Raw genomic sequence first — 17,770 nt, 5'->3', positions numbered from 1 at the left:
AGAATGAACATGCAGAGGAAGCATAACACTGCTTGCAGCACTTGTTTCTGCGGTGGTGAAGACACAAATTTTCATACTGGGGGCAGTGCAAATCTTTTGTCAACATTCTATTTGCATTTTCTCATCAATAATAATCTTTAATGCCTCTTTATTGCAAAGTGTTGTAATCTGAAAGCATGCAGCTAAAATTACGTCAACTATGAAATACAAGAAATGCACACTGTGTAACAACAGCAGGTGTATTTTGCAAAGCTGACAGAATTTTGGAAGGAGATTTTCCTTGCACACAACATGCTATGCTTCCCAATTCTAAGGCATTTGGGATGATATCCTCAATAATGAGCAAGTACTCAAGCTAATCAAAATGTAGAAGTTGCTAATTATTATGTACATTGCGCCTGCAAAAAGACGCCCTGAACTAATCACTGTATTGTGAGGCAAAAACATGTGATGGTGATTGTGTGTGTTGTATGTATGACGTAATTGCAAAGCACTGCTGTGGAGCCAGGAATGACTCTAATAGCCCTAGATTGTGACCACTAAAGCCTCAGGTGAATTGATATTCAAGGTCTATGCAATATCATAATGCCAGCTCCATTTGCTGCTAATCATGTTTACACATTTCCTTGGATTACCAGCTGGCCTGTCTCAAAACTAATCCTCCTGTTATTTTGTTTCAGCTCAGTTAGATCTCTCATCTCTTTGTAGCAAAACTACTCTCAGCATTAGGTGCTGACTCTAATTCTCAATGATTCTTTTCATTACCAGGAGACCTAGCCCCATAGAAAAATGGAAGATATGAGAAACATGCTATGATAATAAATTAACAATTATTAGGGCCCTACATTGATGACTATCAACAGGTGTTGCAATACTGCCTTGCATCTATAAATTAAATGAACTTTAATACTTCAGGTATATACACAGCTTTCATTCAGGCATTATTTCCATAGAGTAAAATAAATTATACTCGTGATGTAGAATCATTTTCATGGTGACCTTTGCATGGCTGCTGAGGGCTATTTAAACTGACAGTGGAAAATAAATGATTTTGGGAAACGTGCCAGCTTATCCACTACTATGAAAGTTTCTGAGTGCCATCGAGTGGCACCTCAAAAACAGCTAGAAAAATCACACACCATAGTGCAGTTTGTCTATGTATTCATACTGGTAATCCTCCTCACAGAAAACTCTCATCTGATCTACCTAGATAACTGTAGTACAACAAACTCCTGGTGAACATGAGACGTCACTTGGTGCATTTGAAGTTTCCAGCTAACAGGTCAGACTGTTGGTATTGTACTTAGCTTAGTTGTCATAGGTAAGAATGGGCCGTCTAAGAAATCATCACTGAATATATGTTTTCATTTCCAACTTGGCTGTGGTGATATCTTACTCATAAAACAGTTTACCTGCACTATTCCATACATAGGCAATGAGACTTTTAGAGCTCAATGCATAATGAAGATGGATGCTCTGGCAATGTACGTATGTTTGCAGTGAAGACATCAGGGAAATATTACACCCTAAACCAAACCCACTTATTAACTTCCCTTTGAAATAATTTACACATTTTTGTACATCTACACTGTGACTTAATACAGATTATCACTAAAAATGCTTCTGCAATGCCCTTCACTTTGAAGCAAGAAATATTTGTGGCATGAAGTTTTCGCAAATTAGAGCCGATGGCCTTTTTTCGCAGCATGAATTTTTTGCGAATTGTCACAGTCATTCAATGCATAATGAAGACAAGAACTTTCATTTTACTTTTACTTTAGCGAAATCTTGGCTCTCACAAAATTTTGTGAAATTAAAATACATGCAAAAACTTCTGGTTTTAATGTAGTAAGCCTATAATCATTCTTTGCTTCCAAAATCAAAACTGGGTCTGAGACATCAAGACATCAAGACTACTCTAATGCAAGCCAGTGGGTAGAAGGCAAATGATTAGGTATGCTGATAACTGTGCTTGCCACAGACCTGGGACAAATTATGCCTGTGTTAATGCAGGCTAGCAGCGTAAGTTCATTGACACTATATAGGCTAATACAGAGTTTCCTTTTGGGAGGAGAGCACAGCAGGAGGAGGGGCCACGAAGAAGAGAAGGCCTAAAAAAAAAGATGCGATACAACAGGAAATCGACAGGGAAAGAAACAGTACATGAGGCAGATAGCTAGATAGTTGTTGAGAGAGAGAGGGGGAGAAATATATTTCTGGAATTACATTCATGAGAATCAGGGTGTACATTAGATACATGAGGAGCCCTCTGAAGAAATATCAACTAACACAAAAGGGAAAAGAAAGATCACTGTCACAGAAACGAGTAGGCCTACAAACTGAGGTAAACAATACTTTAATATTCTGTACTCTGAGCTGAGTCTTTTCTTTGTCCCAAATACCCCCAATAACAAAGGAATCAAACTAAATATTCCTCTCTTGGAAAAATAATCTACATTTAAGCACTTAATTTACAATAGCTTATCGCAATGCCAAGAGACTTACTTGGGTACCCTGGAAAGCATTAGTCAGCCCTAAATGTGACATCCCCGCCTGGATACATATTGCAATTATGTTATTAGCTGCTACCCTGATCAGATACTAGGATAGGGAAATTATGATGATGTGGTTGCCATGGAGATGACCAAATCCTGGGACTAAAAATGGGCAGCAGCACTGTGTATTTCAGAGCACAAAGAGTGCTCGCCAATTCAATCAGCGGGGAATCAAAATTAATGCTTTCCAATCTAACGTCTCCTCAATTTACCGACATGATTTCATAAAAATATTATTTCATTTAAAGGTCTCCGCGATCATCAAGGAAAGCTTTTTCACCCAATCAGCAGCTCACTATCTTTGTCCAAGTGCATACAAACTAAAAGCTTTTTATGGTATGGGGCCACCTATGATTTGTTAAAGGAAATTTGAGACATTTGTCAGTAATTCATGATGCAGGGCAAATGGCAGTAAAATTCACATCTCTTTGTTTACCAGCTTATTTCTCTGCCCTTGAATGATTTATTACCACCTAAAATGCACCATAGACTCTATATCTGATAAATGCTGGTTGATGATTATCTTAAAGGCTAATAGCAAAAAAAAAAAAAAAAATGTATGTGAAATTGATACCTTTCATGGTACTCGGTTCTCAGTTTTGACAAGGGGTGGAAAGGGGGCAAGTGTCTTGTATTGAAATCTGCATTTACGCCACACAGACATGTTAGATTAGTCAATATAATGCTAACTCCAACTTCTAAATACTGTAAGAGAGAGAACTGTTTTGTTTTGAGAGAATTCACACTTCATATCATGTCACAAGTAAAGATTGGTCAGCCCTTTAACTAAGCTCACATAGAACACATGTGTGCAAACAACAAACACAATAGAAGAATATCTCCCACTCCTGGTGAAAGACACTCATTGTGCCCAAAAAAATTAACAACTGAAACTAAAACAAAAATACTTTGTCATCTATTCTCGAGATGGCAGAAGCGGGTCGGTGGGTAAATAATTGCAACAATTTACAGGTCGTGAAAAGCTTGCAAACACATAACCACACTCAGTACAAGGTTCCCAGTAGGTTGTTTGAGAGTCATTCTGAATATTTGTTGTGTAATCATAGAGAAAAACAGACATACATGTCAGCCTGACTTTTCTATAGAGGAATTGTAAAATCCATGATACAATTAGGCCTATTTGTCAAAGAGTGATACATATGCTGTATTACCAAGACCTTTGACAAGCACGAACATGTAATGTAATTTCAGCATGCTACTGTGCTTATGAGGATGAAAGGGAAAGGAGAGGGGATGTGCCTTGTCTCATTCGTTGTCGACATGATTGACTGTCTACAATTTCATTATTTGCTATCCTCACCTCTTGCTTTAGGCACTGTTCTCAAAAGTTAATCTTTATTGTCCTCACATGCAGACATAACTCTCACCCATTTGAAATGAAATGGTAGAGTCATTCACCGTTTCATAAAACTTGTTATCAGTGACAACTGCCACATTTCTGTGACAAATTTGCTCTCAGCCAATCAGATGCAAGGATTTCCGTAGCTTATAACAATTATCACAACTTGTCACTGATAAGTTATATGAAACGGGCCCCGATTTTGTTATTGTTGACAAGTAAACCATCACTGTTTGCCTGTAACACAAATGACTAGCACAAGGACTTTTTTAAAATGTAGAGCAAGGGGAGAATCCGTTCATTTTACTAGCCTCACTTATTATTTTTCCATGAAAAAGAACACTTAAATAATGTACCATATGTGACACAACCCCTAACAGCAATATCCCAAATCCTATCATTGCGAAGCCTTGAATTTTTGAACTTATTCTCTTTATTTTTCTCTACTAACAACTGATTCTGAAATTCCACCATGAATGGACAAACTCCGAGTTTATATTTATTATCAGTCATTCCATTTTATTGTCAAGTATGTTCTTTTAACTAGCTTTAGTCTCTGTATTTCCACTATCTACCCTGGGTTTGACAGAGGGCGACCATACCTGAGATGAATCGTTCTGATGTGTCGTTCAATTCCCTGAACAGTGGACAGTGTCTTCCCACAGCGCTGCCACGTACACTTGTAGGACGTCTTCACTGAAGGCTGGAGAAGGAAGAGAACACAGTATAAAATGTAACCACATTGGTGTTTGGAAGACAGATAATGCATTTCTTTTAGTGACATCTTTAAAAAAAAATAGATAAATAAATCCACAAAGAGCTGGTCTCACTGTAGAGAATAATGTTGTGAAATTTGGTCGATTGACGTGAAACTACAAGGAGAAGTAGACGTTTCATTCACATTCTGGACATGTAGGCCCTACTTCTATCAATTCAGGTGCTCTTACAGAAAATTCTGCTTGATGACAATAAGAAAAAAAAAAACCAAAACATTCAGGGTGATAGAGGCCAGACATGAACACCTGAGAAATAATGTGATTGTTGGACTATCATGCAAGGCCAAAAGAGAAATCGCACAGTATGCCCCATCACCTTTTGCTGCAAAGAAAAGAGTTGATGGGCTCAAACCATCATTAAAAGACAAAACAAACTATAAAACTAGCAGGAAGAAACTACCCCCCCCCCCCCCCACTTTCCATTCTCTCCATTCCTCCCTCCAAATGAATGTCCCCCAAGGGAGACTCAACAAAGATGAAAATAATATTTTGATATATTTTTTTCTCACACTTTGCCAGCCAATGTTTGTCATTAATCACGTCTGGGGGCATTCTAGCATGGTAATATGCTCTATGCAGCTGAGCATGACGCTGAAACAACATACAGCCAAGCTCATGAATATCTTCACACAAAGTGAGTTGAAACAGGAGAATGTCTCGCATATACACTTTCAGCATTTGGTGTGTCATCATGATGTGCATTTCCAGTATCATTTTCAAATGCGCTTATGATTTAAATGAATTAAAAAAAACCCATTATCCTGTTATCGCTCTTTCTTCAATCAAAAATAAACTACTGTAGGTTCTTTTCATATCCTTGTCTACCATTCTTATCTCGTAAATACGTAGGACAAACAGTCAATTACTGCTAACCTTAAACTCGTGCTTCCTATAAAACCCCAAATATGAGTTACAGGTACAAAGAAGACAAAGAACTTTGAGGAAATAAAAACTGGTACCTATCATGATGTCAAATAGCCTATGACAAAATCAAAGCCAAATCACTTGCTCATTCTGAATATGCAGACTGCCTTGACGGCCCATCATCCATTCCCTTGGGGCCTATGATGACATCAGCTGTGTTTATCATAATAACGAGTTCGCTTCCCCCATGCTTTCACTTTCGATCCCCCTCCTTGTCGGCTCGTGTCTGCTCAGTGAATACACAGTGTGTTTAGCCCTTTCAAAACCAATCGTAAGTGTCAACTACAACAAAAAGCTAGCACCACTTGATAATACAGGGGTGGTTCAATATACAGTATGTGGTTATTTCCTCATTAGTAAAAAATGCCTTGCTGCACATTTCTATGCCTCCTGCATTATGTATAATCTCCATCAGCCAATGCATTCTACCAGCCCCATCAACCTGACATAATGAACTATAATGAACAGACTGGTTCATCAACTCTCTCTATAGTGACGGGAATATGTACAACGGCTATGCCATTTTAGGCTGCATGGTAATCCCTCCAGGGGCTTATAATAAATCTGATTTCTAATGCATTTAATGGACATTCTCCTGACAAACTGATATTCTGCTTCAGGTTTGCCGACCATACAGTGTATCCCAACCTAAACTACATTTCAACCGGTATTGACACAAATTTTAGATGAATTATATCTTGTTGATTAAGCCTTCAGATAATATAAAAATTATTCATGAATCTTCAAAGTAGATTAATAAACCTGCCTAAAGCTATAGATAAAGATGAATGTAAATCGCATATGTTTACAACATAGAAGTAATATGTGCATGCACATGTAGATACAATCATGACCACAGCTCTGTACGACATGGCTGGGTTGAGTCAAGAATCTACAGCATGCTCTGCGCTCTTTGCATTCTCACCCTGAGGGGTCTGCAATAATCATAGCTCTAAGTTTCCTTTTCTTCTTTTCCCCTTCTCTTTCCATCTATTTATCTATCTACCGACCACTCCCCCATGTTATCCCCTGTCCTCTGGCACCCTGCCCAGATAGCTAAAGCTTTACCTCATTTCTCATCTATGCCACATGATATGACATGAATGCTTCCTATGTACACCCATGCCTCAATTTTCAGGGGGGAACATGCTAGTCTTCTCTCCCAGACCCTATTCAGAGACTGTCACTGAAGCATCGAATGCATTATTATTACAGGAATATCAACCCGTTGAGAACGAGTCCCCGCGTACACTCGGGCAGGTGTCTATGGTAAATGCGTGTTGTAGCAAAATCAGTCCGTCCTCAATGGGTTAAAACCTCTCATGACCTATTATTGCAGGAAAATTCCAACCTCTCATGACTCGTAAAGTGTCAAAATTAATCAACAGATCATAAAAAAGGGAACATAAGAGTGAACATTCTTATTGAATGAATAGCATCTCTGCCTGAAGTCAATGAATGTCATGTACCACACAGAAGAGTTTTTCACCTGATGTAATTTACTTTTCTCCATCCAACAGATAAAATCAGAATCATTTCAATCGTTCATGACAAGGGCAGGCCTCAAATACTACGGCAACAAGGGAAGGGAGGCAAGGTCACATTGCTTGCCATTAATCAAGGTCAATTTCACCCAAGTCACAGCAGAATGTGTTTTTGATCCCAATATACAAATTGTGCAACAAAGAGATATTAGATATATGTAGGAGGGAATGTCACTCAACTTATCATTCACAAGCACTTCAACATACAATGTGCTTCCCAAGGCTAAAGGCCATATTAAAGCTACAGCAAAACAAGCTTATGATACACAAGAATCAGTATAAACACATAACTCCAGCTACATAATTTCAGAGTCCTTCTCTATCAAGCATCAGGTAACCCTCAAAGCAGGTGTGCAATTTCACTATAGAAAAATATAATGGTACTTCACCTTCATAGAATAAAGAAAACCTAGGCATATGCAACAGGTACTATTTTGAATTTAAGAGAAATTATGTTGAGCTTCTGCAGTTTTATCACTTTGTTTACGTCACTTTTTTTTCTCCAGGATAATAACAAAAAAGAAACATGTTAACTTCAATAAACTCCAGCTCGTATATAAAAGCTGCTTCTAGTGTGTTCCCTTGGAGTGAAATGCAATATCCCCTAGGTTTGCAGGTACAGCTGTATGATAACACAGACACATAAAACAACAACAACAACAAAACACAGTGTGAACATCTGTACTAATTTTCATCCCATCATAATATAAAAATGCGGAAAGATACTAGGAAAACATGGAGGTGATATACCCGTACTTGTGCCATATTTGATTGCCTTAATGCCGAAGATTCTTCTTTGCTGTCTATATTTCTTCTTTTTTCTTTGTGGGTAAAGATATGATGAACAGAGGCAAACGGCTAAATGACTATCCAAGATTTGTAACTGCCAGGCCTTCATTAAAGGAAACCCAAACCAAAAGAGAAACGTGGATTGAGTGAAAGCAGCAACATTAGTACAACACATTGGTGAAAGTTTGAGGAAAATCAAACAATCGATGCATAAGTTATGAATTTTTAAAGTTTTGGTTTTGGAACCACTAGATGAGGAGACTACTAGAGATTATGATGTATGTGTGGATAACAATAAAGAAAATATAAGGGGAATTCCACAAAAATTCACTTTTCTAGCATAATGAAAGAGCACTCAACTATCCACTTTCAGAAAGCAGGGGGAATAATTGCTACCCTTAACATATGTCAGTATCAAGTTGATGGAATGTGTAATTTTCATGAAAAATGAATTTTTGTGGTATTCCCTTTATATTTTCTTTATATTGTTGTTCACACATGATGTCATAACCTCTAGTAGTCTCTTCATGTAGCGATTCCAACACCAAAACTGTAAAAATTCATAACTTTAGTATCCATTCTCCGTTTTTCCTCAAACTTTTACTGATGTGTTCTACTAATGTTGCTGCTTTCACTCAATCCACATTGCTCTTTGGTTTGGGGTTCCCGTTAAGTCTGGGTTCTTCTTTAGTGAATTAAATGCTCCTTAAAATTCTGGGTATGATAAAGGATACAAATCTTAACCGACTCATACCTATCTCATATAATAATTTATGGATATCTTGATGCAGTAGCCATGGACAAATGATACATGAAAATGGGAGATTTACAAAAACATTTGGTGTTCAAAGCCATTTGCACTGATGTCTCATACGTTTCACTTACCTACACCAGTACAAAATAACAAACTGATCATTAAATTGATGTTATTTTATCGAAAGGACTTTTAGAATTATAGGCCTATCCAAAGAAATAATAGACAGTACTACATGAAGGCAGCAAAACAAATGCCAGTGAATGGTGATATCAAGAGCAAAATCAAGTACACCTGGAACATGCACCCTTAATATCAATTCATAATTTATGAAATTGAAGTGCAAACATATGCAACTGAGCCAAGAATATATTCATAAAGCAAATTTGGAAAACTACAAGAGTGACACTACAGTAGGACTGACTGAATGTTGACAGTAAGTCAACATGGTATTCCATAGGCAACTCAAAAAGGTGCCTACAATGTATGATTTCAGCTCATCTCTTTGCCATTACATACATCAGTTTGCAAAATTGATTTTCAGTCTTTCTTACAAACACTCATCACAGTTTGACTTGAGATGGATGACAAGATATTTCATTCTGCCACAGTAGTCATTCAACTAGTACCAGTTGGTGTACATGGAGACAATGTACAAAGCTTCCCTTGATCATTCCATTACTGAAAGTGTTCTCTCTCAACTTGCTTTGCCAGCTGAAACTGGCTGAGCTCATCACAAAACTGCCATTTATTTGCCATACTATTCACTCCATAGACGGCTGTCAAGAGAGCTATTGTCTTCATTAATTAGTTCTGATGCACTGAGAAAAGCCTGGGCTATGACCTGCTAGAGCATTGAGAACATGAAAATTACATGATACCATCCAGCATCAAAGTAAACGTGAAATGCACGAATGACGGTGAAAAGATACAAAGGCGATTCCTATTTAATTGATTCAAGTTCAAAGTCCGCCGCAAAAAAAAATAAAAATGGTTTATTATCCATGCAGCACAAAGCACCCACCAGTACCGGTATACTCCTTTGCGAGGCAATTTATATTAGTCTCTGAGCCAGACCCTTCATGTGCAAAGATAACTGAAATCTCCCAGTCTGGGCATCAGATCAACTTCAAACATAATCACTATGTGCTTCTAGTTCATCACAAACCTGGCAAAGAATGATCTGCAAGAACCAACATCTCTACAACATTTGTTTTAATGGAAGCCATGAAGAAGTCTGTGGGTTTCAGGCAAAAAATTACTATACTAACTGATCGAGTAAGACTACAGCTGGTTCCAGATAGAATGTCAGTAAACATGGATTTCAAGCAGTCGAAATCCATCATTCAAAGGAGACAATTGGACTTTTCATAGACAGCTTCTAAAATTAGGTGAGATGCCGCTCCATGGAAGGACAAGTAGCGCTGGGTCACTGAAGCATGTTGAAAAGACTTGATTCCCGTTCTGAATGGAAACAGCAGAAAGGCAAAGTTTGTCTGAGAACAAAAATAGCTGCATCCAGGGAAGTGTAGCACAAATCATTTGTACACCATTTGGAGCCTTGTTCCGTAAATTGCCACACATACTACATCCTCATTTGCAGTGGGTGGGTGAGACAGTAAGAGAAGGAGACCACGAATTTATGCGCACTATCTCACTGATTGCAAAAATGAAGATAAATTCACTAAATATCAAAATCAGATCCATGGAAGATGCTGCCGCAAGTATTTCTACACTGTGCCTCTGTTCTTTCTGTCATTTACTACAAGTCTGACGAATACAAATAAAACAAAACAGAAACCCAGGACAGTTTCAGTTTAGTAAACCCAGGCCAGTATATAGTCTTGCATACTAACAGCTGTAACTTCATAGCTAGAACTATGTCTAGTCATTTCATAGTGTGCAGACATAGTACCGTACCTTGCCCAAAAGAACATGTAGTTTCTGATATCACAAACCAAGTCACTTACTCACACTATCAAATATCACAAATGATACATCCTTGGAGAGTGAGAAGGCTAAAAGAGACGACAATAACTTCATCAAAAAACTGATGCATGAGAAGTACTTGAATATCAAAACTTGCCTGTACGTCATGGCTGAAATGCCTCCCAGTCACAGGAGAAATACATGTAGTCTCTAACTTCCTCAAAATAAACTAAATCTAGCACACCATGTATTATCACGATGCAGTAGACACACAGTTGTTACTATGTTAGAGGAAAACTCAAACTATGTCTGAAGGCATGCTGATGGGTAGTGTGCAAATGAGGTCAGCATCATGTGACAATATTTTCCTTTAAGTTCACAGGTTGAAATGTTCAATATTTGACAACAAAAAGTCAGCTTTATCATCACTGCTCTATTTCATTCTATGCAATGAAATAAAATTTCTGTCCTTACACTATTGAATGTATTCACATACAGAAAGTTTACCTTTTTAAAGCAAATGTCTTTTGTTCGGTAAGTAGTGACCACTATTCAAAATCTCATAGTACATGCCACTACAGAAGGTCAAGGTGGATGTACGGGAATTACACATTAAGTCTAGACGCCATAACTCATAGAATTATCAAAACAGTTGATTTGAATCCTCATCTGAAAACGACATTGCATTTCATGTTTTTTTTTAAATGCAACAATGACCCTGAATGGTGCAGACTAAGCGTATTTCCCTCCACTCTGACCAAAATATACTACAGCTGAAAAGTAAGACATTCACTCAAAAGAAAAAAAAATGCTAGAAAATGGTGAAAGACATATTTGGCTGGCTGTGCAGATGCAAAAAGCATTGGTTGAGATTTGGCCCCGATTTTGGAGCATGCACAATTGCTTTCAGTTCATGAGAGAACTCACACACCCTTGTTTGCACACTGCACATATCATGCAGATTAATTCTGATATGATGGTTGAGCACAATGCTATCAAAGGGTCTATACTTAGGGCTGAGGAGAGAGCGAGAGAAAGGGAAATAAAGTAGGTTGCTTGGTTCACCTCAGCCTGCTGTCATGGCTATACAAGCTTCATGTTGATCAGACAGAAAAGGACACGTACATTGTCATTATGCCAAGCCCCTCCCGCAACCTGTGTTACCGTCGGTATTCATTCTGTCTAACCAATCACTTACATGTAAAACACTGCCATAAAAAAGGAGGCAAATGAAAATTTGTGACATCTCAGAATCAGCAAACTATCTGTCTCCCCTCACAAAATATATCCCTAGAGTGCAATATTGTTTTGACTTGATAACATCTCTGGCTTTTTAAACCGAGCTTGGTTTCTTCCAAAAAGAAATGATTAGTTAACCCAGATTTGGTCAATTTGCCACTTGTTTCTTTTGGCCTTCAAAAAGCAGCATAAGGCCTTTTTTCCTGAAAAAAAAAAAATTTGCTTATGCCCAGCCCCACTTTCATCCCACAAATTTCACAGGTTAACTTTAAAAGGATGATATAGTTTTGGTTGAGATGGGGCTTTACGTTTCCAACTTGTTTGTGAGATAATGAGAAACTTCTTGCACAATATGAAAGAACACTAAATTCTAAGAGGAATTCCAAGCTTATTTAATGAAAATTGGTTTTGAAATGGATGAGATATCCCCAAAACAAAGTAAAACAAGGCGATTCTAATAAAAGTTGGGTCCCACCAATTATTCAGATCAGAATAATAGAAGAAGAGCCAGACTTTTTCAATAGAAATAAATATCTACTGAACTGATAACATGCAATGAATTACTTGTACTTTAATAGCAGAAAGAGGTAAACAAGGCTGATTTCTCGCCAATCTTTAGAACCTATTACTGCATTCAAGTCTGTCTTCCCAAACAACGTTGTTTACTTTGTCCTTCCTTTTATGCAATGTATATTAATACTGCCTTGGACACTCCTTATTGCATCTTTTCCCCTGATGTATAGCAACTAAAATATATGGGGCAGAAACATAAAGTTGGATATATTACAGAGGTAGAGATGGGGAAAGGTGTATTATAGCTCTCTTTATGACTGCAAACTTGACACAGTCAAAAAGGCAAAGTGATACCGTGTAGGCTGGAGAGTAGACTAAATGATAAGTATTGTGTCTAAATAGCAAGCCCAGACATCTGCCAAACTTGGCAGCAGTTAGCTGTAAGTAGAACTACATTCACAGTTTGCTCTCTTAAGCCTGGGCATACAGATATAAATCACTTATCACTGTCACATGCTTCCCACAAAACATGTGACATACATGTAAACAAGAAATAAAATCTGCAAACGATGGACATTCAACTGCTAAAGAGCTCCAAATGATGTTTGGATATTCTCTTTCAAGGATATCAACTTAACACCCATTGCATTGATTTATGGTAAAAAGTACACACATACATTGGCGTTGACCCCGAGATCAACACAATAGATGGAATAAGGAGAATAAAACAGGCTGACATACATGGCAAGCCAAATGTCCCATTAATCAAAACTGCTTTATCGAGCATTAAAACTTAACTTATTGCAAAAACACAGTTTAGAGGAACTCTGTCTATTGAGCAGAAAACTTAGTTTTTTGTTGATAAACTTAATTTAACAAGCAAAAAAAAAGCAAAAAAAAAAATTAGTGTGATTATCTTAGTTTTTCACATGGTAAACTTCATTCATTGACTGATAAACTCATTTTTATCACCTTTATGGAACATTTGGCTTGCCATAGCGTAAGCCAAATGTTCCATAAATTGAACTAGGTTTTTCAAAAATCAAATTAGGTTTTTCAAGAGAAACCGTGTCTATGAAGCAAAAAAGTTTATTAATAAACTGTATCAAGTGAGAAACAATTTCATGTGTATTCTGAAAATTTAGTGTATTAAAAAAAAACCTTATATGATATTATGATAAAACTCAGTTATATCACATTTATGTAACATTTGGCAGTGAACTTCTTCCACATGCCAACTAAAGACAATCAGCATCACAATCATCACAATTTTTTAGTTCACAATTTCTGATCAATTTTCACATATCGCCATTTAATCACTTTACATGTGAACAGTGCATCTGTGCACTACAGGCGTACAGCTGGGTAGGCCCTACATTCTCCCCCAGCCTACAAAACATACATACTATGGTGGTCCTTTGTTGGAACACCAGGGCCATATTTACCATGCTATTGATCACACTCTACCAACAAGTTTGAGTAAAGCTCATAGTCAACCACTCTTTCACTTCACTCTGTCCTGTTAGGGCCTACAAGCTATAGGTACCTATAATGTTCCTCCCTGATCCTCTGAACATACAGTACACATGTTTTCATGTTTTTCTCTTCTGCCTATTGTCAGCAAGAACTAGACTGGATTGATGTTTAGTAAACTATATCCCTCCTGAGGAATAACCATGTGCTGTTCAAATGATACCTACCATGCCCTGCCCTGCCCTGAGTGGTGGATTTTGGTTACACTTGGTCTTGACTTCATCTTTTATTGGTTTGGTTGCCTTCCCAAGGAAAGGCATACATTAGTTCAATATTTGACACTGATGATAGATAAACAAAGGACTTGCAATTCAACACCACTGAAAATTTGCAACAATGGTGCTTGCCGTCACATTTTCTTGTACGCTGTATATTCATTTCCAGCTCAGAGCATATGTTTTTATACCAATTTCCTTTCTACAAGTTGTCATACAATTGTAGTAATGAATTCATATTAAGTGATGAATGCATACCAGTAAATTAGATAAAAGAGAGAGAATGGATTGCAAAGCATGAAGTGATTAGTAATGAACACACTTCAACTTTCACTCAAATACAGCAACTAATTTGTGAAGCTGAAGATTTTTCTACCACAGAGCGCAGCTGCATGACAGAAGCAGTGTAACAGAAAGATAAAGCTAAAGCCATAAAAGAGACAAATATTTTACAAAGGACAGGAAGATCTGCTCATCCTAGCAAAGGAATGGAATACTTTAATAGAACTCATCTTTGTTTCCACAAAATAATAACAGAGCTCAAGGCCTCCTCCTTCATGCTGCTTTTATCTTCAGGCAAAAGAGGAACTCCTAAAAAGCTCTTTCATGCTCCACAACCAGACCATGGGGACTTTATCTGTTCTTTGTTGGATCCTGTGACAGGACTTCAAACTTGTCAGATTGTAGACCAGGGCTAGTAATCACATGCCAATAGATTTTTCATGCATACAAAACAAAACAGAGCCATTTCTGACAGATACCAGTTTCCCAAAAGTAAACCCCAATCTATTTTGAGATGAATAGTTCATACACACTCTGATCATGCTCTCTTGAAGGGAAAGAGTGAGAGATATGAGAGAAAAAAGAAAGATTTCACAATAATATATGACAAAGCCTTCTGGTATTGGGAGTGAGGCTAAACATGCCTCTCATAGCTTGCTGGAAACAAAATCTGGTGCCTGATCTCATAACCCTGCCATTTTAGATTTACGATAGAAGAATGTGCCAATTCCCCCATGTCCTGCCCAACCAGCCATGTGTGCTGCATATACCACTATGGTCCCTGGATATAGGTGACTAGGCTCTATGCCCAGTTGTTTTGCTGAGCTTGATCGACCATGTGTATACCCTTGCCAACCGGCTCGCTGGCACACACTGAAAGAGCACTCCCGTTGTTTTGCAGGACACGGAGATGGTTTTCACAGCTTGCAGCCCAGAGTCATGATTGAAACATCCACATAGGGTTGGATGATATGTGCAAGCCTGCTTAAAGAGCAGATAGATTCATTAATTGTCAGATCTCAGTCAGACTCTTTTTCCCCCATTCAACTGTTATTCCCTCTCTGTATGCATTCCCATTGATGGTATAGGTCTGTGCAAATCATCTATCTGATTGCCAATTCACTTAGCAAAATGAACCAAATGTACATGTATAATATCCTACATCTATCTGCCGCCATCATTTCCATCATCACATGAAATATAATTGAGAGAGTGGGATCTACACTCCTTTAAGCATGTCAGAGAGATTTGGAAGATTATTTGCATGTGTTTGATTCCTTCAAATGGTAAAGAAGTAATGTATTGTCATAATATCTCAACTCTAGTTCTCTTTTGGAAAAAAACCCACACAGTATATCAAACAAAGCTATAGATTTGATCATCAATATAGAGTATGTACAGTAATCTATGCAACCTCTAATTAACCCAATACTGTAAAACATGGAATTTTAGTGGCATGACATTTTTGCAAATTGGAACCGTTGGCCTTTTTCACGGCATGAAATTTTTGCATAATGCCTCTAGCATTCAATGCATATAGTGTGGACAAGAGCCTTTGCGTACATTTTAATTTTGCGAATCTTGGCTCTCGTGAAATTTGCAAAATTAAAATGCACATGTACATTCCTCGTTTTACAGTTATGGGGAAAATGTTTAAAGAAAACAAAACCTAAAAGAAAATTTGACAGAAAATTAATGGAAAAGACCCCTGTTCATCTGCTTTTTCCATTATTGCACAAATGTCCCAATTCAAATTCCAGTTTGTAGCTACATGGGTCATATAATACACATCAAACAAAGCCCATATGGTTGGCTATCTCAACCCACTCCTCCCTCCCCCCCCCCCCCCATCTCAAGCATGCATCTATGAGCCCATATCATGTACGCATACACATAAGAGTGCGTACACACACACACATGCACACACACACAATGCACAAGGGTAGTCCCGAAAAACCAGCAGCACATCATAAACATCAAACACACCCATATCACTGCGCACACACACGTACAATACCACCACACTCCAGTGTATAGATTTACAAACACAATCCTGGGTCCCTGGGAAGTAATAGTCTTATCAGGACAAAGCGTCCAGGCTCACACTACAAATTCTGAACATCTGTACTTCAGCAAGCCTGGAAGGACAGCTTCATATACGACATAGTAGCGTTTGCTGCTCTATTGCCAATGATCACATTACCTAGAGAGATACAGAAATAATTTATCTGGAATATATCATTAACCAAAGTAGGCAAAGCATTGGCTCTACAAAAATGCTCCATCTAATCCATTTTAAATTCGCCTACATTTCATACAACCTTTTCAAAAGTATGTTTCTCTTTTACATCAGGCTGGTAAAAATCATATCCATGTACCAAGGTCTACTCTTCTCTTCAGCATGGAGTTAGGTTTCTCAGGTTCCTCATGGACACATAGTAGCCTTGGAACTCTTGATTTCATTCTCTTCATCTTTACACATTGGTTTATTACAGTCAGAGTAGATGTCGGCTGACTTTAAAAACACTACAAGACATACACAGATACAATGGTTATCATATGAACTGCAGTGACTGTGTTAATGCAACACCAGAATATGTCCAATATGAGCTTCTCATCATGTTTTATCTCAGTATTCAGACAGCAGTTAATGAGCTATGAGAACTGAAAACACGTACATGTATTGCAATCTACAGTAATTGAAATGTCCCAGTGTTACTAAACGGAAAAGGGGTCTGTATAGTTTCAGACTACGCCAGGCTCAAAGCAGAAAAGGAAATAGTGGGCATTGCAGGGGTGTGGCAAGCTTGCAAGCATTTCTTGCGCTGTGATTGGCCAACCAGCCTAAACCGGCTTGTTTGCATGGTGCCTCATCCCCACAAAGACCACCAGCAAGATTATACCCAGGAAATAAACTAGTCTTTTTTCTTCAGACCAAGAAGTTCAGTCTTGGTAATTACTACTGTATGCTGCTCCTGGAAAAAAAGAAGAGAAAATAAAGTAAAAATCATCCTATCTCCATTGGCAGTAAAGCAAAATAGGAATATGAATTCATTGATTCACCCACAATAATAGCCAACCTTTCCTTAGCAGCAACCAAGCCTTGGCAAAAGTGTAAAAATAGTTACTCAACATCCTAGAAGAGACTGGAAACTATGCAGAGAAAACATGACAGGTCTAGCAGAAATCTTGGAAAAAGTTCTTCATCTACAATTAAAGTAATAAAGCCAGCTTGCCATATTGAATGCAAGATACAGTTGCAACAGACTGTCAGGTCTGCAAAATTAAGGCTATACAATCACCCACCCCTCCCCCCACAAACATACTGTAAAAACCCCAGGGTCTTTTGGCAAGCCA

General features: G+C 37.9%; 1 protein-coding gene across 1 annotated transcript in view; it reads right to left on the bottom strand.

Annotated features, from left to right (window-relative positions):
* Window positions 1–17,770, bottom strand: part of LOC139714853 (zinc finger protein 704-like) — a 55,933-nt gene that overhangs the window by 13,104 nt on the left and 25,059 nt on the right. Inside the window, 1 exon segment of the mRNA XM_071626503.1 lies at window positions 4,518–4,618. Within this exon segment, the coding sequence (XP_071482604.1) occupies window positions 4,518–4,618 (101 nt within the window).

The sequence above is a fragment of the Diadema antillarum genome, unplaced genomic scaffold, assembly GCF_040938485.1.
Source record: "Diadema antillarum isolate AM-2024a unplaced genomic scaffold, OU_Dant_1.0 scf00000045, whole genome shotgun sequence".
Lineage (NCBI taxonomy): Eukaryota > Metazoa > Echinodermata > Echinoidea > Diadematoida > Diadematidae > Diadema > Diadema antillarum.
The sequence above is the reverse complement of the archived record's forward strand: the minus strand, read 5'-3'. Positions and strand labels throughout refer to the sequence as shown.